The sequence below is a fragment of the Bombina bombina genome, chromosome 4, assembly GCF_027579735.1.
Source record: "Bombina bombina isolate aBomBom1 chromosome 4, aBomBom1.pri, whole genome shotgun sequence".
In the NCBI taxonomy this organism is placed as follows: domain Eukaryota; kingdom Metazoa; phylum Chordata; class Amphibia; order Anura; family Bombinatoridae; genus Bombina; species Bombina bombina.
In genome coordinates this window covers 65,345,043-65,369,712 of record NC_069502.1, presented here as the reverse complement: position 1 = coordinate 65,369,712, position 24,670 = coordinate 65,345,043, and the positions used below count along the sequence as shown (strand labels likewise).

General features: G+C 39.3%; 1 protein-coding gene across 1 annotated transcript in view; it reads left to right on the top strand.

Moving 5' to 3' along the window:
* The window catches only part of CLU (clusterin), an 85,108-nt gene that overhangs the window by 34,392 nt on the left and 26,046 nt on the right, over nt 1-24,670 (top strand). The window contains exons 3-5 of the mRNA XM_053709499.1: nt 13,053-13,201; nt 14,981-15,151; nt 23,064-23,496. Coding sequence (XP_053565474.1) covers nt 13,053-13,201; nt 14,981-15,151; nt 23,064-23,496 — 753 coding nt within the window. The remainder of the gene's footprint in view (nt 1-13,052; nt 13,202-14,980; nt 15,152-23,063; nt 23,497-24,670) is intronic.

Here is a 24,670-nt window from a genome sequence, read left to right as displayed (position 1 = left end):
ACACACCCTCTCTCGTCCTTTCACACACACCCTCTCTTGTCCTCTCACGCACACCCTCTCTCGTCCTCTCACGCACACCATCTCTCGTCCTCTCACGCACACCCTCTCTCGTCCTCTCACACACACCCTCTCTCGTCCTTTCACACACACCCTCTCTTGTCCTCTCACGCACACCCTCTCTCGTCCTCTCACGCACACCCTCTCTCGTCCTCTCACACACACCCTCTCTCATCCTCTCATGCACACCCTCTCTCATCCTCTCATGCACACCCTCTCTCGTCCTCTCACGCACACCCTCTCTCATCCTCTCACACACACCCTCTCTCATCCTCTCATGCACACCCTCTCTCGTCCTCTCATGCACACCCTCTCTCATCCTCTCACGCACACCCTCTCTCATCCTCTCACGCACACCCTCTCTCGTCCTCTCATGCACACCCTCTCTCGTCCTCTCACACACACCCTCTCTCGTCCTCTCACACACACCCTCTCTCGTCCTTTCACACACACCCTCTCTTGTCCTCTCACACACACCCTCTCTTGTCCTCTCACACACACCCTCTCTTGTCCTCTCACACACACCCTCTCTCGTCCTTTCACACACACCCTCTCTTGTCCTCTCACAAACACCCTCTCTCGTCCTCTCACACACACCCTCTCTCGTCCTTTCAGACACACCCTCTCTTGTCCTCTCACGCACACCCTCTCTCGTCCTCTCACGCACACCCTCTCTCGTCCACTCACACACACCCTCTCTCATCCTCTCATGCACACCCTCTCTCATCCTCTCATGCACACCCTCTCTTGTCCTCTCATGCACACCCTCTCTCATCCTCTCACACACACCCTCTCTCATCCTCTCATGCACACCCTCTCTCGTCCTCTCATGCACACCCTCTCTCATCCTCTCACGCACACCCTCTCTCGTCCTCTCACACACACCCTCTCTCGTCCTCTCACACACACCCTCTCTCGTCCTTTCACACACACCCTCTCTTGTCCTCTCACGCACACCCTCTCTCGTCCTCTCACGCACACCCTCTCTCGTCCTCTCACACACACCCTCTCTCATCCTCTCATGCACACCCTCTCTCGTCCTCTCACACACACCCTCTCTCATCCTCTCATGCACACCCTCTCTCGTCCTCTCATGCACACCCTCTCTCATCCTCTCACGCACACCCTCTCTCGTCCTCTCACGCACACCCTCTCTCGTCCTCTCACACACACCCTCTCTTGTCCTCTCATGCACACCCTCTCTCGTCCTCTCACGCACACCCTCTCTTGTCCTCTCACACACACCCTCTCTTGTCCTCTCATGCACACCCTCTCTCATCCTCTCACACACACCCTCTCTCATCCTCTCATGCACACCCTCTCTCATCCTCTCACACACACCCTCTCTCGTCCTCTCACGCACACCCTCTCTCGTCCTCTCACACACACCCTCTCTCATCCTCTCATGCACACCCTCTCTTGTCCTCTCATGCACACCCTCTCTCATCCTCTCACGCACACCCTCTCTCGTCCTCTCACGCACACCCTCTCTCGTCCTCTCACACACACCCTCTCTCGTCCTCTCACACACACCCTCTCTCGTCCTCTCACACACACCCTCTCTCGTCCTCTCATACACACCCTCTCTCTATTTGGCTTTCTATTCTGTTACAAAAAACAGTTACTACTGCATTTAATAACTGTGTTTTTAACTATTTTTTTTTTTTAAATGATCTTTGTCTGTCTATATCCTACATGGCTGTGTGTTTTATAGGATACCTCACAACGAATGGTAACTATTTAGAAAGTGTTGTAAGTGCTGATACTTCATTTAGGAAGTGAAGACAATTTTAAGTTTACTGAGTATTTCATTGTACTTAGAAAAATGACAGACCTCGCCCTGAATGATTTGAGTCCTAAACCAGAGCTGTGCATTTATTCCAGGTTCTTTATTATTATTTTTTTATTATTTATAAATGTATTTCACTTGCTAAATGCAATTTAAAGGACATTAATCTCCAAAATTATAACAATGTAAATATGAAAAACACAATTTTTTTTTTTTTTTTTACATAAAACAGTTGTTTTCAAGCTTTTTAAATGAATGGTGAAACAATAAGTACACACAAGTCATTATTTCGGACATATTTCTCATTGGCTGATAACACCTACATTGCTGTTGGTTGATGGTGACACGCAAAAGAAATTATAATAAAAAGTGGGGGATTTTTTTAGCACAGGAACAAAATACATATGTTCCCCCTTTAGATGCAATAAGAAAAAAATATTCCATATCAGTTTCCAGAGTGATCATCTAGTCAGAGCAAGGTCTTCAATTATTCAGCATCATATGCCAGAATGCAGAGATGCCCTTCTCCGGTTTCTGCAGTCATTTCTCCCGTGTTTATTGTTCTGACCTTTGTATTGAATGTCACACACACAGCACATGCAAACAGCTTTAAATATATGAGTATACAGTAATGACAATGATGTGCGTGTGTGTGTATGTGCCTGCGTGTGTCTATATGTGCTTGCGTGTGAGTGTGTGCATGTGTGTGTTCGTGTGTATGTGCCTGTGTGTATATATGTGATGAGGGGCGTGACTGACGGGAGTGACGCAATTGGGGTGTGGTCGCCCAGGAGTGGGCGTGGCTGATCGGGGATGGGCATGGCCTGAGAGCGACAAAGAGTGGGGAGAGACAAAGAGAGCAAAAGAGAGGGGGAAGAGGGGGCAATAGAGAAGGGGGAAGAGGGGGCAAAAGAGAGGGGAAAAATAGAGCGGGGAGGGAGAGCTAAAGAGAGGGGGGAGAGAGAAAGAGAGCAAAAGAGAGGGGGGAGAGAGTTAAAGAGAGGGGGGAGAGAGAGTTAAAGAGAGGGGAGAGAGAGTAAAAGAGAGGGGAGAGAGAGAGCAAAAGAGAGGGGGGGAGAGAGAGCTAAAGAGAGGGGGGAGTGAGAAAGAGAGGGGGAGAGAGAGTTAAAGAGAGGGGAGAGAAAGCAAAAGAAAGGGGAGAGAGCAAAAGAGAGTGGGGAGAGAGAGCAAAAGAGATGGGAGAGAGCAAATGAGAGGGGGGGAGAGAGCAAATGAGAGGGGGAGAGAGAGCAAAGGAGAGAGGGAGGGAGAACATAGGAGAGGGGGAGAGAGAGCAAAAGAGAGGGGGAAGAGGGGGCAATAGAGAAGGGGGAAGAGGGGGCAATAGAGAAGGGGGAAGAGGGGGCAAAAGAGAGGGGGCAAAATAGAGCGGGGAGGGGGAGCTAAAGAGAGGGGGGAGAGAGAAAGAGAGCAAAAGAGAGGGGGGAGAGAGTTAAAGAGAGGGGGGACAGAGAGTTAAAGAGAGGGGAGAGAGAGTAAAAGAGAGGGGAGAGAGAGAGCAAAAGAGAGGGGGCAGAGAGAGCTAAAGAGAGGGGGGAGTGAGAAAGAGAGGGGGAGGGAGAGCTAAAGAGAGGGGGGGAGAGAAAGAGAGCAAAAGAGAGGGGGGAGAGAGTTAAAGAGAGGGGGGAGAGAGAGTTAAAGAGAGGGGAGAGAGAGTAAAAGAGAGGGGAGAGAGAGAGCAAAATAGAGGGGGGGGGAGAGCTAAAGAGAGGGGGGAGTGAGAAAGAGAGGGGGAGAGAGAGTTAAAGAGAGGGGAGAGAGAGTAAAAGAGAGGGGAGAGAGAGAGCAAAAGAGAGGGGGGAGAGAGAGCTAAAGAGAGGGGGGAGTGAGAAAGAGAGGGTGAGAGAGAGTTAAAGAGAGGGGAGAGAAAGCAAAAGAAAGGGTAGAGAGCAAATGAGAGGGGGAGAGAGAGCAAAAGAGAGTGGGGAGAGAGAGCAAAAGAGATTGGAGAGAGCAAATGAGAGGGGGAGAGAGAGCAAAGGAGAGAGGGAGGGAGAACATAGGAGAGGGGGGGAGAGAGAGCAAAGGAGAGAGGGAGAGAGAGCAAAGAAGAAGGGGGAGAGAGGGCAAAGGAGAGAGGGAGAGAGAGCAAAGGAGAGGGGGGAGAGAGAGCAAAGGAGAGGGGGGAGAGAGAGCAAAGGAGAGGGGGGAGAGAGCAAAGGAGAAGGGGAGAGAGAGCAAAGGAGAGAGGGAGGGAGAGCAAAGGAGAGGGGGGAGAGAGAGCAAAGGAGAGAGGGGAGAGAGAGCAAAGGAGAGAGGGAGAGAGAGCAAAGAAGAAGGGGGAGAGAGAGCAAAGGAGAGAGGGAGAGAGAGCAAAGGAGAGGAGGGAGAGAGAGCAAAAGAGAGAGGGGAGAGAGAACAAAAGAGAGGGGGAGAGAGAGCAAAAGTGAAGGGGAGAGAGAGCAAAAGAGGGGGGAGAGAGAGCAAAAGAGGTGGGAGAGAGAAAGCAAAAGAGGTGGGAGAGAGAAAGCAAAAGAGAGGGGGGAGAGAGCAAAAGAGAGGGGGAGAGAGCAAAAGAGAGGGGGGACAGAGAGCAAAAGAGAGGGAGGACAGAGAGCAAAAGAGAGGGGACAGAGAGCAAAAGAAAGGGGGAGAGAGAGCAAAAGAGAGGGGGGACAGAGAGCAAAAGAGAGCACAAAAGAGAGTGGAGAGAGAGAATGCAAAAGAGAGGAGGAGAGAGAGAGAGCAAAAGAGAGGGGAAAGAGAGAGAGCAAGGGGTGGGACCGCTGTACTACAAAAAATGGCCTGTGTGCACGGGCTTTAGGACTAGTATATATATAAACTGCCAGCTACTTGTCCCTGATTGGCTCATTGGTGGTATCCTGTTTAATAGCAGCAGTACATTGAAGTTTCTGAGCAAGACATTAAAGGACCAGTATAATACAAAATTAGCATGCTCATTTTTATTACTTTAGGCTAGATTACAAGTTAGGCTCAAATGTTGTTGCGGGCCATTTTCGTTTTGCTGATATTACAAGTAGAGCGAAATCACGAATGCACTAGCGCAATCGCCCTTTACACTTCATTCCTTATAGCGATCTCAGAGCTCTGCTAAACTGTTTTCCGAAAAACAAAAGTTGCACAAAACACATCAAAAATACATTGCAAAGTACATTTAAACTTATATTAACACCATCTAATAAAAATATTTAAAAAAAAATATTGCAAACAAAAGTTATAAAGACTCAAAGATAGGAGATCTTGGGTGAAAAAAAAGGCAGGCAAATGGCTTTATCATTGAGACACATACATATACATTGCTTTTTTTAAAAAAAATAATGATTTTAATTGATTTTTCTTTTTTCCTGTATACACAGGACACGCATACCATTACATAATACAAATACATTATTAACACAGATTATACAAAACAATAAGATTGGCTTAAGAATTTAAAAAAAAAAAAAAATCATATTAAACATAATGTATGTCTATAAAAATAGACCTTAGGGCATAAGACTTTTCAATATTTGTGCAGTCATGGATAAATTCCTATATAGCGGCCTAAAATATGGAGTTTAATAATAAAACGTATTTAATAGGTCAGTGTAAATCAGGCAGTCAAGCCTGTGATAACTAACCAACCCTAAGGCCTCGATGATTGAAAGCTGGTTTTTAAAATGATATGATGTAAAGATGTTCGCACTGGAGTGCGAATATAATATCGGAATGAATGAAAGTGTTCGAAATTGATTGCGTGTATGTATTCGAAATGGGCGTTTTTTCGTCATTCGACATACGCTGCAAATGGTTTTTTTGGTTTGCGTAATGTTAAATACCCACTTCGTATGTGTAATTCTGTATTCGTAATTTTGTTAAAAAGGGTCTATTGATCAATTGTATTATCAACTTTGAACTTAGAAATTCAGATTTGTATATTATAAATATTAAATGTCCAAAACTCATGTATTATTTCAGACTTCTGTTTATTTTGAAATAAAAAGAAAATTAATACAATTGCATTCATAAGTAAAGCAATGCAATGTAATTATACAGTTTTAAATCAAAAATAATTATTAAGTAAAATGTAAAATACGCTGTGATTGGAGAATATTAAGGAAGTACTCATAAATATGCGTACATAAATGTATTGCAAGGTATTATGGTAACAGAAATAATATAACAATAAATATGATTGGTTAACAAATATTGCACATTGAACATTGTTTAAAACATATACGCAATTTCGTAATAAGACAAATGAGTGAAAATATCTAAATAAAGAGCGTAAAAATATTTATTGTACGATTTCAATAAAAAAGAATAACAAAATATAACCAGAACAGTAAAAGCAGAATTCATTGCGAAGGAGAGTTTCATTGCGAAGGAGAGGGCGTAAAATGGGCGTTCCATGGGCGTAACCTGAGTAAATCTCGCAAGTTTCACAGATATGTTACGATGATATAAAAACATACGCCATACGAATCGCACATTCAACTCACATACATATCTCGCCAGACATCCTTTGGCGAAATAACATGAATAACATTATTTACAATATTTATTTCATTTTAAAAATAATACGATATAACGTATTTAGACAATATACTATAACTGTAGTTTTACATTTTGAAATATGCAAACACAAACTGAAATAAAGTGAATCATTAAAATTACGAAGCGACGCAATGATATATGGAAACCCATTTCGAGGTTCGTGAAATGATATAAGGAGGCGAAGTCTATAGTTTACTATGGACAGCTTATCGCGTAACGTATTGTTTACAATGGACTGCCCACTTTATACGATCATTACGCAAGGCGTGAAATTTGCGAGAGTTGCGAGACAGAAATACACATTTCTCGCCGCAAATTACGAACTTTCAATCATCGAGGCCTAAGTATGTGAATGCCCTATTGCTACTTCTCGCACCTAGGCCCGAAACAAAGGGACACATAGACCTGACAACACGAAGACGTAATAAGACAAAACAAAGGGACACATAGACCTGACAACACGAAGACGTAATAAGACAAAACAAAGGGACACATAGACCTGACAACACGAAGACGTAATAAGACAAAACAAAGGGACACATAGACCTGACAACACGAAGACGTAATAAGACAAAACAAAGACAAAACAAAAACACACACAAAAAAAAAAAATTCTCTCTCTTCTTATGAAATTTCTCTCCAACATAATGGATAAGTATCTGAATTAGTTGTAGGAAGAAGCAGGAATTACGGAAAGGGAAAATGATCTGTAGCTGGGTCTCTGTAGGCAATGATAAGATCACCTTGTCCCATTTAAAGGCAAGTGAAACCCAAAATTTTTCTTTCGTGATTCTGATAGAGAATACCATTTTAAATAACTTTCTAATTTACTTCTATTATCTAATCTGTTTCATTCTCTTGGTATCATTTGTTGAAGGAGCAGCAATGCACTAATGGTTTCTAACTGAACACATGGGTGAGCCAATCACGATCAATATATATATGTAGCCACCAATCAACAGCTAGAACCTAGGTTCTCTGGTGCTCCTGAGCTTGCCTAGATAAACCTTTCAGCAAAGGATAACAAGGGAAGGAAGCAAATTAAATAATAGAAGTAAATTGGAAACTTGTTTGAAATTGTATTCTCTATCTGAATTATGAAAGAGAATTTTTGGGTTTCATGTCCCTTTAACTAAAAAGGCCTTCATTTCCCCCCCCCCCCCCCGTAAAATTCAAAGGATCGTGGTGATCAATAATCATTTGATACCTCATATTTTGAATAAAGGCAGATATAGCTGGTGAGTCCTTATTTCTCCATGATCTAAGAATAGATTGTCTGTCAATTAATATCGCAGTATTAACTAGATGTTTATTTTGAAAACAAAGAGCCTTAATCAGAAAAAATATTTGTATAGGCCTAAATCTGATCTTTGTAGCCAAAAACTTATTGAGCCAATATGCAACCTTATGCCAGAAATTGTGCAATTTTGGACAGGACCAGAAGACATGCACAATATCTGCATTGGGTGCAGAACATCTGGTACAGTTATTAAACTGCTGATTGGGCCATTTAGACATAATGTTTGGTGTACGATCTATTCAGTAATCTGACATGTGATTCTCTCAGTCAGCACAGTCGTGTATATTTAGATATTAAAGAAAAACTCTCTTTAAACGCTTCAAATCGGAGGCAACTAAAATCTGTCAGCCATTTCTTGTATAACTTTAAAAGATAGTAAATAGCACACATAGAGGCCCATTTATCAAGCTTCGTACGGAGCTTGTGGGCCTGTGTTTCTGGCGAGTCTTCAGACTCGCCAGAAACAGCAGTTATGAAGAAGCGGTCTAAAGACCACAATTCAACCTGATCGAGTACGATCGGGTTGATTGACACCCCCCTGCTGGTGGCCCATTGGCTGCGAGTCTGCAGGGGGAGGCGTTGCACCAGCAGCTCACAAGAGTTGCTGGTGCAATGCTGAATACGGAGAGTGTCTTATTTGTAGATATGCATAAAAATTATTTCTATTTATGGAGAATTCAAATGAAATGTCTTCAAATTACCTGATAATACAAGATTGGGTACATATTAGTTGATAAATAAATTTCAGACCTTTCTGGGACCAGAGCCTAAAAACCTTAGACTGAATTCCTGGTTCAAATCCCGGGTTACCTGTGATCGGTAGATATTTTACACATACATTATCTAACTGTAGTTTTTTATTTAGTTTATACCAGGTTTGTGTAATATTAAATATAGTACATTTTGGCACTAAAGGTTTAAAAATTGAAACATTTGCAGTATGTAATATCGCCTTTAAGGAGTATGGAGACACAAGCTTTTCTTCAGCCTGAAAAAAGGTAATATAATTGGATTCTGTTAACCAATCTAATGCAACTTTAGCCATGCAGGCCCAGTTATAAAATTGAATATTAGGCAGAGCGGAACCCCTATCTTTTTTGAGATGGGTAAGTCTTGAAATCGCAATGCGTGGTTTGTTTTGTTCCCATAAAAATAACGAACATTGGGAGTTAAGTAGGTGAATATCTTTACTCGATACAAAGATAGGAAGGTTCAGAAGCAGAAAGATTATCTATGGGAATAGAATCATTTTAATAAGGGTTATTTTTGCTGACAAAGAAAGAGGAAATTTGGACCAGCTCTTAAAGGATTACAAACTTTTACCGGCTTTTGTTTTCTTAAAACACATATTTTAAATTACATTTATGAAATTATAATTGCCAACCTCAAACTCTTTCAAAACAAAGCCTAATTAACTTGTAAATCCGTTTTTAATTTTTCGTCTATAACGTCATCTAATCCAGCCCACTATTTTAGCCCCTATGTGTATATAACAATCAACCAATCATTTTCACCGCTTTTGCATGTTATTATAATACTAATTTGTACACAATCGCATGCGCACAAAAATGGGCCAAATAGTGCTTGCGCATTGTGTCTTAATGACACCGCAATTTCCAGCATATCATAGGGAATAACGCTCTGTGTCGGAGCAGGTCTGGAAGGGAGTGACGTTGTGTATGACGTTGCACAATCTTGTGCATGCGTTATTCGAAATTCGTCAGCCATCTTCAAACTGCGGTTTGCACACCGGATTGGCTAGGAGCGTCAGCTACCCATGGAGTGGGTTCGGAAACATTATTTTTTTAGAAATAGGATTGCAGAGATCAGGTAGGAAATTCATAAAGACATCCTATGACAAATATGTTTATAAAGGTTTTTTTAAAAAAAAAAAAAAAAAAAGATGCAATATATTGAACTTACTGTGGTCCTTTAAGGGAGGCACTACATTTCCTCCAAATGGGAGAAAAATTTAAATCATACCATCTGCCAGGATCACTAGCGAGAAAGATACCTAAATATTTAATTTTATCTTCTGTTTGTACAAACGGATTTAATATAAGACTGTCTTTACCTTTCCTGATCCAAAATAGCTCTGAGTTATTGAAGTTCATTTTATACCCTGAGAAGGAACTATAGAGCGCAAATAGATCTAGGAGTCTAGGAATATTTTTTTAGTATTAGCCATGTAAAAAAGGATATCATCCGCGTATGAAGATAATACATATCTCTGCTTGCCGATGACTACACCCTCCAATTCTAGTCTACATAAGACTGCTAAGGGTTCCAAAGCGAGGTTAAAAAGGGGGGAGAGAGGGCAACCCTTTCTTGTTCCCTTTTGTAATGTTATATTGGGGAGTTTAGACTATTAATAGTGAGATATGAAATTGGGTTTTGATAAATAAGCTTAACAAAGTTTAGAAATTGCCCAGTCAGACCAAATTTATTTAATGAAGTGATCAAGTAAGTAGTCCCATAAAATTGAATCAAACTTTTTTTTTCTGCGTCGATGGTAAGCATCAGCCAATAGGATTTTTTCTACCTTAATTCTGATTGCCAATCGGAATCTAAGGGATGCCATCTTGGATGACATCACTTAAAGGTACCTTCATTCTGTGTTAGTCATTGGATGAAGAGGATGCTCTGCGTCAGATGTCTTGAAGATGGACCCGCTCCGTGCCAGATGGATGAAGATAGAAGATGCCGTCTGGAGGACCACTTCTGCCCGGCTTGGATGAAGACTTCTGCCCGTCTGGAGGACCACTTCGCCCGGCTTGGATGAAGACGTCTCCCGGTAAGTCGATCTTCAGGGGGTTAGTGTTAGGTTTTTTTAAGGGTGTATTGGGTGGGTTTTATTTTCAGGTTAGGGACTTTGGGCGGCAAAAGAGCTAACTGCCCTTTCAAGGGCAATGGCCATCCAAATGCCCTTTTCAGGGCAATGGGGAGCTTAGGTTTTTTTAGATAGGTTTTTATTTGGGGGGTTGTTTGTGTGGGTGGTGGGTTTTACTGTTGGGGGTTGTTTGTATTTTTTTTTACAGGTAAAAGAGCTGATTACTTTGGGGCAATGCCCCGCAAAAGGCCCTTTTAAGGGCTATTGGTAGTTTAGTTTAGGCTAGTGTTTTTTTTTTTTATTTTGGGGGGCTTTTTATTTTAATAGGGCTATTAGATTAGGTGTAATTAGTTTAAATTTCTGTAATTTGTTTATTATTTTCTGTAATTTAGTGTTTTGTTTTTTTTGTACTTTAGCTAATTTAATTTAATTTAGGTAATTGTATGTAATTTATTTAATTGTATTTAATTTAGTTAATTTATTTAATTATAGTGTAGTGTTAGGTGTAATTGTAACTTAGGTTAGGTTTTATTTTCCACTTACTTTTGTATTTCATTTAGCTAGGTAGTTATTAAATAGTTAATAACTATTTAATAACTATTCTACCTAGTTAAAATAAATACAAACTTGCCTGTAAAATAAAAATAAATCCTAAGATAGCTACAATGTAACTATTAGTTATATTGTAGCTGTCTTAGGGTTTATTTTATAGTTAAATATTTAGTTTTAAATAGGAATAATTTAGTTAATGATAGGAATTTTATTTAGATTTATTTAAATTATATTTAAGTTAGGGGGTGTTAGGGTTAGACTTAGGTTTAGGGGTTAATAACTTTAGTATAATGGCGGCGACGTTGGGGGTGGCAGATTAGGGGATAATAAGATTAGGTAGGTGGTGGTGACATTGGGGGCAGCAGAGTAGGGTTAATAAATATAATGTAGGTGTCAGCGATGTTGGGGGCAGCAGATTAGGGGTTAATAAGTATAATGTAGGTGGCAGCGGTGTCCGGAGCGGCAGATTAGGGGTTAATAATATAATGCAGGTGTCGGCGATGTCGGGGGCGGCAGATTAGGGGTTAATAAGTGTAAGATTAGGGGTGTTTAGACTCGGGGTTCATGTTAGGGTGTTAGGTGTAAACATACATTTTATTTCCCCATAGGAATCAATTAGCTGCATTAGGTAATTTTACGCTGCTTTTTGGCAGGTGTTAGACTTTCTTTCAGCCGGCTCTCCCCATTGATTCCTATGGGGAAATCGTGCACGAGCACAATACACCAGCTCACCGCTGACTTAAGCAGCGCTGGTATTAGAGTGCGGTAATGAGCAAAGTTTTGCTCAACGCTCACTTCTTGTCTTTTAACAACTGGTTTGTAAAAACCCGTAATACCAGCGCTGTAGGTAAGTGAGCGCTGAGGGAAAACTGCTCATTAGCACCGCATAGCCTCTAACGCAAAACTCGTAATCTAGGTGAAAAGCATCAATGTTTGAGAATTCTGGCAAAAACTTTTAAAAGCCTCATACATGTAAGATTTAAATAAACTTCTACGTCTAGTTCATGGTTTTGGGACGGAGAATGAAGAACTGTCCCTCTCAATATCGGAAAGGCTGGAAAGTTACCCAGCACCATTGATTAAATTAAAAATTAAAGCTCCATTAGGCACTAAACTACATTGAAAATGTTATCAAGGTCCTAATGCTGTAACCGTTTCTATTGGGAATTAGTGCAAATGTATGAGGGCTACTTGTGTTGGCATAAATAAATATATTACACTTTGAGATGGTAATATAAAATGACAATTTGTATATATATAAAAAATACTTTTATTTTCTTGTCCCATTTTTTCTGTAATTTCATTCTGAAATTGTGAGCATTTTATTTCCTGGTAAAAAAAGAAGTGCAGACCACTGTTATTTTCCACACAGCCATTGGCTGCACACTCTAGTGACCTATTTATAACTGTCCCTAATTGGCCACAGCAGAGAAGGTAACCTAAGTTACAACATGGCAGCTCCCATTGTTTTATAGACACTAAGGGGTAGATTAATCAATCAGTGGATACTGCAATCTACCCCCGAAGTTTCAGGTCCGTCTGAAACTTGTTAAGAAGCAGCGGTCATAAGACCGCTGCTCGTTAACTCATCTGCCACCTCTGAGGTGGCGGACAGCAATTGACACCCCTGCTAGCAGTCGATTGGCTGCAAATATGCAGGGGCAGCATTGCACAAGCATTTCACCAGAAATGCTTGTGCAATGTTAAATGCCGACAGCATATGCTGTCGGCATTTAGCGATGTCAGGCGGACATGATAAGCTACAGGCGGACATGATACGTGCCAGACATTTCATAAATCTACCCCTAAAACTTTACACTTATTTTGTCAATATTTAAAAAACTAATGAAACTACATGTTATTCTTAGACTAATCTTTTCATTGAATGCATCATTCTATCTAGCATTTATTTAGTGTTTAATGTCCCTTTAAAGGATACTGAAGCAAGTAGAGTTGAATGAACGTATACTCGGCATTCATATCTTTGCTCTCATGTCTTATTGCAGAGCTGTCGGCAGATGGAAGTAAATATATCACTACTCAGTTTGAGAATGCTCTGGATGGTGTGAAGAAGATGAAACTCTTAATGGACAAGACAGGGCAAGAACATCAGGAAATCATACACTCACTTGACGAAAGCAAGAGAAATAAAGAGGTGCCATATCTTTACTAATCACAACAACATCTGTAGATACATTAGGCAGATGTCAAATCATGTATTGTTGCTTTATGTAGAATAATAGCCACCCAACGAGAAGCAGATGATACAAATAAAACCTTCAAAGCCAGGGTTGTCCAACATTTATCCTCAAGGGCTATGGATAGACCATTATTTAAAGGGACATAAAACCCAAGTTGTTCTTTCATAATTCAGATAGAGGATGCAACTTTAATGTGCAAATGCAACTGTACAGTGTACTTCTATTATGTAATGTGCTTTGTTCTTTTGGTATCCTTTGTTGAAAAGCACATATAGGTAGGCAGCAGAGCACTACTGGGAGCTAGCTGCTGATTAATGCCTACACATATATCCCAGTAGTGTTTCTTTAACAAACGATACCAAGGGAATAAAACAAATTTGATCATAGAAGTAGATTGTAACTTTATTTAAACCGGCGTGCTCTAACTGAATCATGAAAGAAAAACAGGTTTCATTTCCATTTTCAGAGATCTTTACATCATCATATTCAGCTATATAAATAGAACAATATAAAAATGCTCTAATGCATTAGAAAATGTGGTAGAATTGTCCTATTAAAGGTCTGTTATAATGGGAAAATGACATACTCTTATTCAGTAGAGCAGGTCATTTTAAAACCGCAGGATTGTGTGACTAGTGCTGTTGATTGGGTCAGCTTCTGCTTGGGATCTGCACTTTTACTATGTGTTTAACCTATTTCTGCAGGAAAACAGCACTTTTAGTTTTGAGCTAATCAAAAGTTTTGGGGTATTTCTTGGAGCCAAAATGCATTAACGGCTCGCTAAAAAAAAGCCCTGTTTTTAACATGGAGCCAAAATTAGCTTCATCTTCTTGATACATATAAGTTTTTGAGACCATTATTCAGTAATTGAATACATTTTACACCTATAGGCACTTGATGCAGTCCCAAACACCTTTTCGAGATGTTTTCAAGTGACAACTCATTCCCAGCTGTGTGAGGTTTTAGCGTCTGAATTCATAATGGATTGGTGATCAATTTAAAAGCATGATTCCTATATTGTCCCAAACCAAAACCTCATCATTAGAGCAAATATAGGAAAATTGTCATTGACCCCATATATTAGACCAGTGGCACTTCCAAAAATTACATTTTTAGGTGACACTAATTTTGCGAAGATCCATGCAGCGGACAGGAACCTGGTGACTGAGTCAGGGAGCCCCATGGCTGGAGTTATGGGTTTTTTCTACTTTATGGTGGGTAGAAGAGTAGATGCACAGATATTGGTGATCCAGGGGGGCGTGATAGGTGATTTGGTGGGGTGGCTAGCTTACTTCTCCACCACTAAGATAGACTTATTCACTATGTGCCAGTTTGTATTTAAAATGAACCTTTAAGAATTGTATCACTAGATATTGACGTCTGTCAAAATGTAGTTATTATCAACTCTAGTAAAGGGGATAAAATCCCAGGGTCTTGCCCGTGCCAAGATAAGTATGTTCATGTATATTCATACAAATGCTACTAACCTTTTAGGAATAGTGCCCCCATAAAAAAAACATAAATAAAATAGCTAGCTGTAGCATTTTTTATCACATCTATAAAACATTTTTATAAAGAAACGGTAAGTTATGCATTTTTTTGTGGGGTCCACAAAATGTAACTTCACCAAAAATCCTGGCACCAGCTCTGTAACCTTATAAGATCTACTTGAAAACTGTAACAAAAGTATTCTATAATTCTTTTTGTTTTATTTGTTTGTTTTTTTAATCTAGGAAGCCGCTAAACAAGCTCTAGAAACGGAGCAACAACTCTCGGAGGTGCAGGAAGTCTGCAATGACACCATGCTTGCGCTCTGGGAAGAATGCAAGCCCTGCCTGAAACAGACATGTGTCAAGTTTTACACCAAAACATGCAGCAGCGGGTCAGGACTTGTGGGTCGTAGGGTAAGTGCAGAGAAATTGGGGGCCAGATTACAAGTGGCGTGCTAATTAAAGCTCCTGCTCTAGCATTGACTGCGCTTAAAGTTGTTTTTGTTTTTTTGCTTGTCGGGTTGCGTTCGTATTATGAGTTGAAAGTAAATAGTTTTTGCTTGCGCACTAACCCGATGAGGGCAAAAAGCTGAACTATATATCGGGTGCATATTATCATGTGCACTAACCCGACATTAAAATAAGAATATTTCATATTCCAATGTTCTTCACATAGCAGAATATGTTCTATTTATTCAAAAATACATATTTCTATATATATATAAAGGTATTTTGGTACAATATATATCTATACCTAACACGATTAGATATAGGTATAGATATATACACATATATATATATATATATATATATATATATATATATATATATATATATATATATATATATATATATATATATATATATATATATATAGGAATATCTATTTATAAATACTGCTATGTGCAGAACATTGGATTGTAAAATAATTACAGTAAATACACAGTATAAGACTTTATTAAATATGAATATTGCCGAAGAATGTTTTTACATGGTTTCATCTACTTAACTGCAAAGGGCTCCAATGCCCTTCTATATATGTCTATAAATGTATACATATGTATGTTTGTGTTTATATGTGTAGATATGTCTGTAAATACATATATACACATATAAATACATATATACACATATAAATACATATATACACATATAAATACATATGTACAGACACACACACACATATATATATATAAAAATACATATATACACATATAAATACATATATACACATACATTTACATTTTTAGACATGTTAAGGCCCTTTTCCTGCCTTTTTTTTTTCTAACACCTGAGACCTTATATCTTTGAAATTTTGTGTGCAATATTTTTTTGAATATTTTTTATTAGATATTTTGAAATTTATTTTTGATGTGTTTTGTGCCACATTTTTGTTTCACAAAACAATTCATCAGAGCTCTGAGGACACGGTAATCATTCTAGCGTAAATCATGATTGCGCCATTGGGGCATATTTATCAAAGTGCGAGCGATCATGATACAATGTAGCGTATCATGTCCGCTGCACATCGATAAATGCCGACAGCATTTATCATTGCACAAGCAGGGGCAATACCACCCCCTGCAGAATTGCAGCCAATCGGCCTCTAGCAGGGGTGTCAATCAACCCGATCATATTCGATTGGGTTGATTTCGGGTCCGCCACCTCAGAGCAGGCAGACAAGTTATGGAGCAGTGGTTCAGTCAGAGCTTGATAATTCGGCCCCATTGTCTTTACTTTCAATTAATAATACAAGTGGTAAACCCTACGAGCGCAAACGCCAACACTAAACCCCTTATCTCTCGTGCGCAAACATTAACGCTCCACTTGTAATGTGGCCCTGTGACAGTAAATTTCAGCTTGGTTAAGCATTCTTGCTATTTTATTTATTTTTCAAGTAAACTTTCTGATAAGAAAATCATTTGTCACCCTTACTCTTCCCATAACAACTCCTACTCAAACCTCATTAACTCATTGGGGACTGCAAAGACAAACGTCAGAAAATGACCTTATTAAGCCTTGCTGTATTGCTTAGCATAGCAAAAGAATTGTGCATTGGGAAGAAAGGAACTAGCTTAAAGTTGGATTTTTTAATTTTTTGCACATGCAGCATGAATAATGAAGAACGGGAATTTTGTACTTTTAGAAGGAAGAATTAAATTACTTTTTAGCTTTCTGCTTTGCAATTGGTTTGACAAAACCATATTGGGTCAAGCATCTACTTTGACCCCTTTGTCTAGTGAGTTATTGTAATACATTTAAAGGGACATGAAATCCAAATGTTTTCTTTCATGATTCAGACAGACCATTCAATTTTAAACAACTTTCCATTTTACCTCTTGTATCTAATTTACTTAATTCTCTTGGTATCCTTTGGTGTAAAACAGGGGTCAAGTCCTACAAAAAAAAAAATGTGGAAACTCACCAAGACTTCCACCCCCCTTACAATTAATATTGGCCTAGATTTGGAGTTTTGCGTTAGAAGGGGTGCGTTAGCTACACATGCTTTTTTTCTCCCGTACCTTTTAAATACCGCTGGTATTTAGAGTTCACAGAATGGCTGCGTTAGGCTCCAAAAAGGGAGCGTAGAGCATAATTTACCGACACTGCAACTCTAAATACCAGCGGTGCTTACGGACGCGGCCAGCTTCAAAAACGTGCTCGTGCACGATTCCCCCATAGGAAACAATGGGACAGTTTGAGCTGAAAAAAACCTAACACCTGCAAAAAAGCAGCGTTCAGCTCCTAACGCAGCCCCATTGTTTCCTATGGGGAAACAGTTTCTAAGTCTGCACCTAACACCCTAACATGTACCCTGAGTCTAAACACCCCTAACCTTACACTTATTAACCCCTAATCTGCCGCCCCCGCTATCGCTGACACCTGCATATTTTTTTTAACCCATAATCTGCCGCTCCGTACACAGCCGCAACCTATGTTATCCCTATGTACCCCTAATCTGCTGCCCCTAACACCGCCGACCCCTATATTATATTTATTAACCCCTAATCTGCCCCCCCACAACGTCGCCGCCAGCTACCTACAATAATTAACCCCTAATCTGCCGACCGGACCTCACCGCTACTATAATAAAGTTATTAACCCCTAATCCGCCTCACTCCAGCCTCAATAACCCTATAAGAAATAGTATTAACCCCTAATCTGCCCTCCCTAACATCGCCGACACCTAACTTCAATTATTAACCCCTACTCTGCCGACCGGACCTCACCGCTACTAAAATAAATTTATTAACCCCTAAAGCTAAGTCTAACCCTAACACTAACACCCCCCTAAGTTAAATATAATTTTATTCTAACGAAATAAAATAATTCTTATTAAATAAAATATTCCTATTTAAAGATAAATACTTACCTGTAAAATAAACCCTAATATAGCTACAATATAAATTATAATTATATTGTAGCTATTTTAGGATTTATATTTATTTTACAGGCAACTTTGTATTTATTTTAACCAGGTACAATAGCTATTAAATAGTTAATAACTATTTAATAGCTACCTACTTAAAATAATTACAAAATTACCTGTAAAATAAATACTAACCTAAGTTACAATTAAACCTAACACTACACTATCAATAAATTACTTAAATAAAATACCTACAATTATCTACAATTAAACCTAACACTACACTATCAATAAATTAATTAAATACAATACCTACAAATAAATACAATTAAATAAACTAACTAAAGTACAAAAAATAAAAAAGAACTAAGTTACAAAAAATAAAAAAATATTTACAAACATTAGAAAAATATTACAACAATTTTAAACTAATTACACCTACTCTAAGCCCCCTAATAAAATAACAAAGCCCCCCAAAATAAAAAAATGCCCTTCCCTATTCTAAAATTAAAATTGAAAAGCTCTTTCACCTTACCAGCCCTTAAAAGGGCCATTTGCGGGGCATGCCCCAAAGAATTCAGCTCTTTTGCCTGGAAAAAAAAACATACAATACCCCCCCCCCCAACATTACAACCCACCACCCACATACCCCTAATCTAACCCAAACCCCCCTTAAATAAACCTAACACTAAGCCCCTGAAGATCTTCCTACCTTATCTTCACCACACCGGGTATCACCGATCCGTCCTGGCTCCGATGTCTTGATCCAAGCCCAAGCGGGGGGCTGAAGAAATCCATCCTCCGGCTGAAGTCTTGATCCAAGCGTCGGCTGAAGAAGTCCATCTTCGGGCAGACGTCTTCATCCTATCCGGGCAGAAGAGGACATCCGGACTGGCAAACATCTTCATCCAGGCGGCATCTTCTATGTTCTTCCATCCGATGACGAGCGGCTCATCTTGAAGACCTCCGGCGCGGATCCATCCTCTTCTTCCGACGACTAGACGACAATTGAAGGTTCCTTTAAGGGACGCCATCCAAGATGGCGTCCCTCGAATTCCGATTGGCTGATAGGATTCTATCAGCCAATCGGAATTAAGGTAGGAAAATTCTGATTGGCTGATGGAATCAGCCAATCAGATTCAAGTTCAATCCGATTGGCTGATTGGATCAGCCAATCAGATTGAGCTCACATTCTATTAGCTGATCGGAACAGCCAATAGAATGCGAGCTCAATCTGATTGGCTGATTGGATCAGCCAATTGGATTGAACTTGAATTTTCCTACCTTAATTCCGATTGGCTGATAGAATCCTATCAGCCAATCGGAATTCGAGGGAGGCCATCTTGGATGACGTCCCTTAAAGGAACCTTCATTCGTCGTCTAGTCGTCGGAAGAAGAGGATGGATCCACGCCGGAGGTCTTCAAGATGGAGCCGCTCGTCATCGGATGGAAGAACATAGAAGATTCCGCTTGGATGAAGATGTTTGCCGGTCCGGATGTCCTCTTCTGCCCGGATAGGATGAAGACGTCTGCCCGAAGATGGACTTCTTCAGCCACCGCTTGGATCAAGACTTCAGCCGGAGGATGGATGTCTTCAGCCCCCCGCTTGGGCTTGGATCAAGACATCGGAGCCAGGACGGATCGGTGATACCCGGTGTGGTGAAGATAAGGTAGGAAGATCTTCAGGGGCTTAGTGTTAGGTTTATTTAAGGGGGGTTTGGGTTAGATTAGGGGTATGTGGGTGGTGGGTTGTAATGTTGGGGGGTGGTATTGTATGTTTTTTTTTCCAGGCAAAAGAGCTGAATTCTTTGGGGCATGCCCCGCAAAAGGCCCTTTTCAGGGCTGGTAAGGTAAAAGAGCTTTTCTATTTTAATTTTAGAATAGGGTAGGGCATTTTTTTTATTTTGGGGGGCTTTGTTATTTTATTAGGGGGCTTAGAGTAGGTGTAATTAGCTTAAAATTGTTGTAATATTTTTCTAATGTTTGTAAATATTTTTTTATTTTTTTGTAACTTAGTTCTTTTTTATTTTTTGTACTTTAGTTAGTTTATTTAATTGTATTTATTTGTAGGTATTTTATTTAATTAATTTATTGATAGTGTAGTGTTAGGTTTAATTGTAACTTAGGTTAGGATTTATTTTACAGGTAATTTTGTAATTATTTTAAGTAGGTAGCTATTAAATAGTTATCAACTATTTAATAGCTATTGTACCTGGTTAAAATAATTACAAAGTTGCCTGTAAAATAAATATTAATCCTAAAATAGCTACAATATAATAATTATTTATATTGTAGCTATATTAGGGTTTATTTTACAGGTAAGTATTTAGCTTTAAATAGGAATAATTTATTTAATAAGAGTTAATTTATTTCGTTAGATTTAAATTATATTTAACTTAGGGGGGTGTTAGTGTTAGGGTTAGACTTAGCTTTAGGGGTTAATACATTTATTAGAGTAGCGGCGAGGTCCGGTCGGCAGATTAGGGGTTAATACTTGAAGTTAGGTGTCGGTGATGTTAGGGAGGGCAGATTAGGGGTTAATACTATTTATTATAGGGTTATTGAGGCGGATTAGGGGTTAATAACTTTATTATAGTAGCGGCGAGGTCCGGTCGGCAGATTAGGGGTTAATAAGTGTAGGTAGGTGTCGGCGACGTTGAGGGGGGCAGATTAGGGGTTAATAAATATAATATAGGGGTCGGCGGTGTTAGGGGCAGCAGATTAGGGGTACATAAGTATAACGTAGGTGGCGGCGGTGTGCGGTCGGCAGATTAGGGGTTAAAAAAATTTATTAGAGTGGCGGCGATGTGGGGGGGCCTCGGTTTAGGGGTACATAGGTAGTTTATGGGTGTTAGTGTACTTTAGAGCACAGTAGTTAAGAGCTTTATGAACCGGCGTTAGCCCAGAAAGCTCTTAACTCCTGGTTTTTTTCTGCGGCTTGAGTCTTGTCGTTAGATTTCTAACGCTCACTTCAGCCAAGACTCTAAATACCGGCGTTAGAAAGATCCCATTGAAAATCGCGGCTGGAAAGTGAGCGTTAGACCCTTTCCTGACTGACTCTAAATACCAGCGGGCGGTAAAAACCAGTGTTAGGAGCCTCTAACGCTGGTTTTGACGGCTACCGCAGAACTCTAAATCTAGGCGACTTTTTTTATATATATACACACACTGTATTTATATGTATATAATCTATACACTTTGGTTAAAGGGACAGTCAAGTCCAAAATAGGGCATGTCATTTTAAACAACTTTCCAATTTACTTTTATCACCAATTTAGCTTTGTTCTTTTGGTATTCTTAGTTGAAAGCTAAACCTAGGAAGGCTCATATGATAATTTCTAAGCCCTTGAAGGCCGCCTCTTATCACATGCTTTTTTATTTGCTTTTCACAACAAGGGGAGCTAGTTCATGTGAGCCATATAGATAACATTGTGATCACGCCCGTGGTTTGTGGCAGACACTGCACTAATTGGCTAAAATGCAAGTCAATAGATAATAAATAAAAAGTCATGTGATCAGGGGGCTGTCAGAAGAGGCTTACATACAAGTTAATCACAGAGGTAAAAAGTATATTAATATAACAGTGTTGGTTATGCAAAACTGGGAAATGGGTAATAAAGGGATTATCTATCTTTTTAAACAACAAAAATTCTAATGTTGACTGTCCCTTTAATGAAAGCAAATTAAAACAAATGAAGGGTTGCATGGTTGCCTTAGGGCCTGAGAATCCTTCTCTGTCACAGAGTCTCACCCATTTGAGGTGCAATAGTCCTTTTTCTGCTGAGGGGAGCTAAATTATCCCAGAAAAGCCACACAGAAATGTAAGAACCATGTGATGCACAAAGTGCGGGGTAATCACACAGCAGGACCGTTGACAGGCTTGCATGTAGTGTGTTGTAGGGAGTGTTGCTGCCCATTACTAGAGGATCTCACTATCCCTCTAACGAGACTGTGCTCCAGCTCCTTCCATCAGCAGCAGCAGTGTTTACTGAAGCTTTTCTGTTCTATGTCCAGAGGGAACTTAGTTCCACCTGCAAAAAACAGTGCAGGAACTCCATTCCCATGCGTTCCCGCTCGCTTTTGCCCCTGGTGTAAAAGCAAGTCTAGGTAGGCTCAGGAACTGGGAGCTAGCTGCTGATAAATGTCTCTTGTTATTTATTTACCAATGTATGATTAGCTCCCAGTAGTATATTGCTCTTTCTTCAATAAATACCAAGAAATTGAAGTAAAATTGATAATAGAAGTAAATTGGGTTTCATGTCTCTTTAATTAATTTATAATATCCCTGTAGTTAAAAACATTCTTCCAAAAAACTGAAGCCATATAGTTTACCAGGCATGTGGATGCACCTTAAAGCAGTGATTTGCAACCTTTTTTTTGCCGTGGCACACTTTTTTACATAAAAAAATCCTGTGGCACACCACCATCCCAAAATTTTACAAAATCACACATTGTAGCCTAATACAGGTTATATATATACAGTGTATATATATATATATATATATATATATATACACTGTACTGTGCTGTCATGCCATGCCTCCTACAAACTATACATGACATATTGATTTGAAAGAGGGACACCCCCGCACTGTTGTCAGTCTGCCGCGGCACACCTGAGGATCTCTCACGGCACACTAGTGTGCCACGGCACAGTGGTTGAAAAACACTGCCTTAAAGGATACCAAAAGAATAAAGTAAATTTGATAATAGAAATTAACTGATTTAAATTGTGTGCTGTATCTAAATTACACAAATAAATGTAGGTTGCATGTCCGTTTAAATGTTACCATAAAGTTAACATTCATTGCACAGAAACGTTCCATTGGCAGAACAAATGTAAAAGGGAATGTTCTTTCTACAATTTGAATGTTAAATAGCAATATTTATCTATCCTCATAGCCAGCATAATCTCTTGGAGGTTTATCTGCCTTTTGTGTTCTGTTTGTTTTGCAGTTTGAAGAGTTCTTGAATAGGTCGTCTCCATTTTCGGTTTTGTTTAATGGAGAAAAACTAGATAACCTTGCAAGAGAAGACGAACAGCAGCACCTGACCTTGGGAGACTTAGAAGATGGCTACAGCATTCTGGAGGGCAGCGTGGATGAAATCTTTCATGAAAGCATTAAAGCCTTTGAGCACATGCAGTCGCTGTTTCCTAAACCATATTTTGGCAGACTTCGAGAACCCCAAAGGAATATATTTCCCTTCCAGCGCCCCAGCTTCCCAATTTCTAGTATATTAATCCGCAAGGAAAGATCTCCGCTCTTTGGTCCCTATTTCTCTGGCAATTTTGAATCACTTTTTGAAGCAGCACGAAAAATGATGGAGCGAACTCATGAGTTGTCAAGACAACAAGCTACAATATTTGATGCTAAAGATTTATTTGAAGGTAAACTGATTTTTTAACTACACGGTTCCCTTTCTTTTTGTATCAATTTGTTCTCCGATAATTCAACATTTTTTTAACTAAATCCCTGATTCCAGAGATCTTTATATCTTCATAGACAATATTAGATTTATGGATTATTTTCATTGACGAAATAATAAAATATTTAAATATGTCTGGATCTGACTTTGCAGCCAACCACAGCCTTCATTAGCCAAAGTAATGAGTTGTATAAATAATTTATATTGCAGATCAAAGCAGTGTTTCTCAACCACAGTCCTCAAGTACCTCCAACATTATAGCTGAACCAGTGCACAGGTGAAGTAATCAGCTGATCAGTAACCATGGTTACTAACCTGCTCTCACCCTATCATCTGATTAATTCACCTGTGCACTGGTTCAGCCATAATGAAAACCTGGCCGGTTGGGGGTTACTTGAGGACCGCGGTTGAGAAACAATCCTCTACAGCATATACAAATAGCATATATACTCACAAAAGAAGCAGCACCTTATTGTGCTGTTCAACACAGAATGGGAAATCAGTGTCCCAGCAACGGTATAGGGAAAGTGTCCACTTCCAACTCTACAGATCACAATTTCAAAGTTCTCCAATGTTGGTCACTTAAAATTACTTTTATTAAAAACACATAGTTAAAAACAAAAGATACATATTTGTCATATGCAGTGTAGCAATAATTAATCATTTATTTCCCGTTAATTATACGAGAGTCTTGAATGTTTTAATAAAATGTAACTGACAGTGCCACACGTGGTTGGTTACACCTATACGCCTACATCAATTTACACATTTTTTTTGGTATTACAATTTTTAAAAACAAAAATAAAAATGCAATGCTTAAAAAATACCTCTACCATATTCATTTTTTAAAACAGAAGGGACACTCAGAATATAAAAAGTAACATTCATTAACATTACAGAAGGCTAAAATTATGTTGATATTGATCTATTGATAATATTTTTCTTCAATAAATTTACATTTGTACAATTAAATAAAATGATGAAATGTAACTTTCCTTTATACTAATGCAAATTTGACTATTATATTTAAATAAAAGTTTTGTATTGCAGCAGCCTCTCTGTTTTCTGGGAGGATAATATTACACATCTTTTCATAAACTCTAACATCATGTTAGTCTAATCGCTGTAATTGCGTA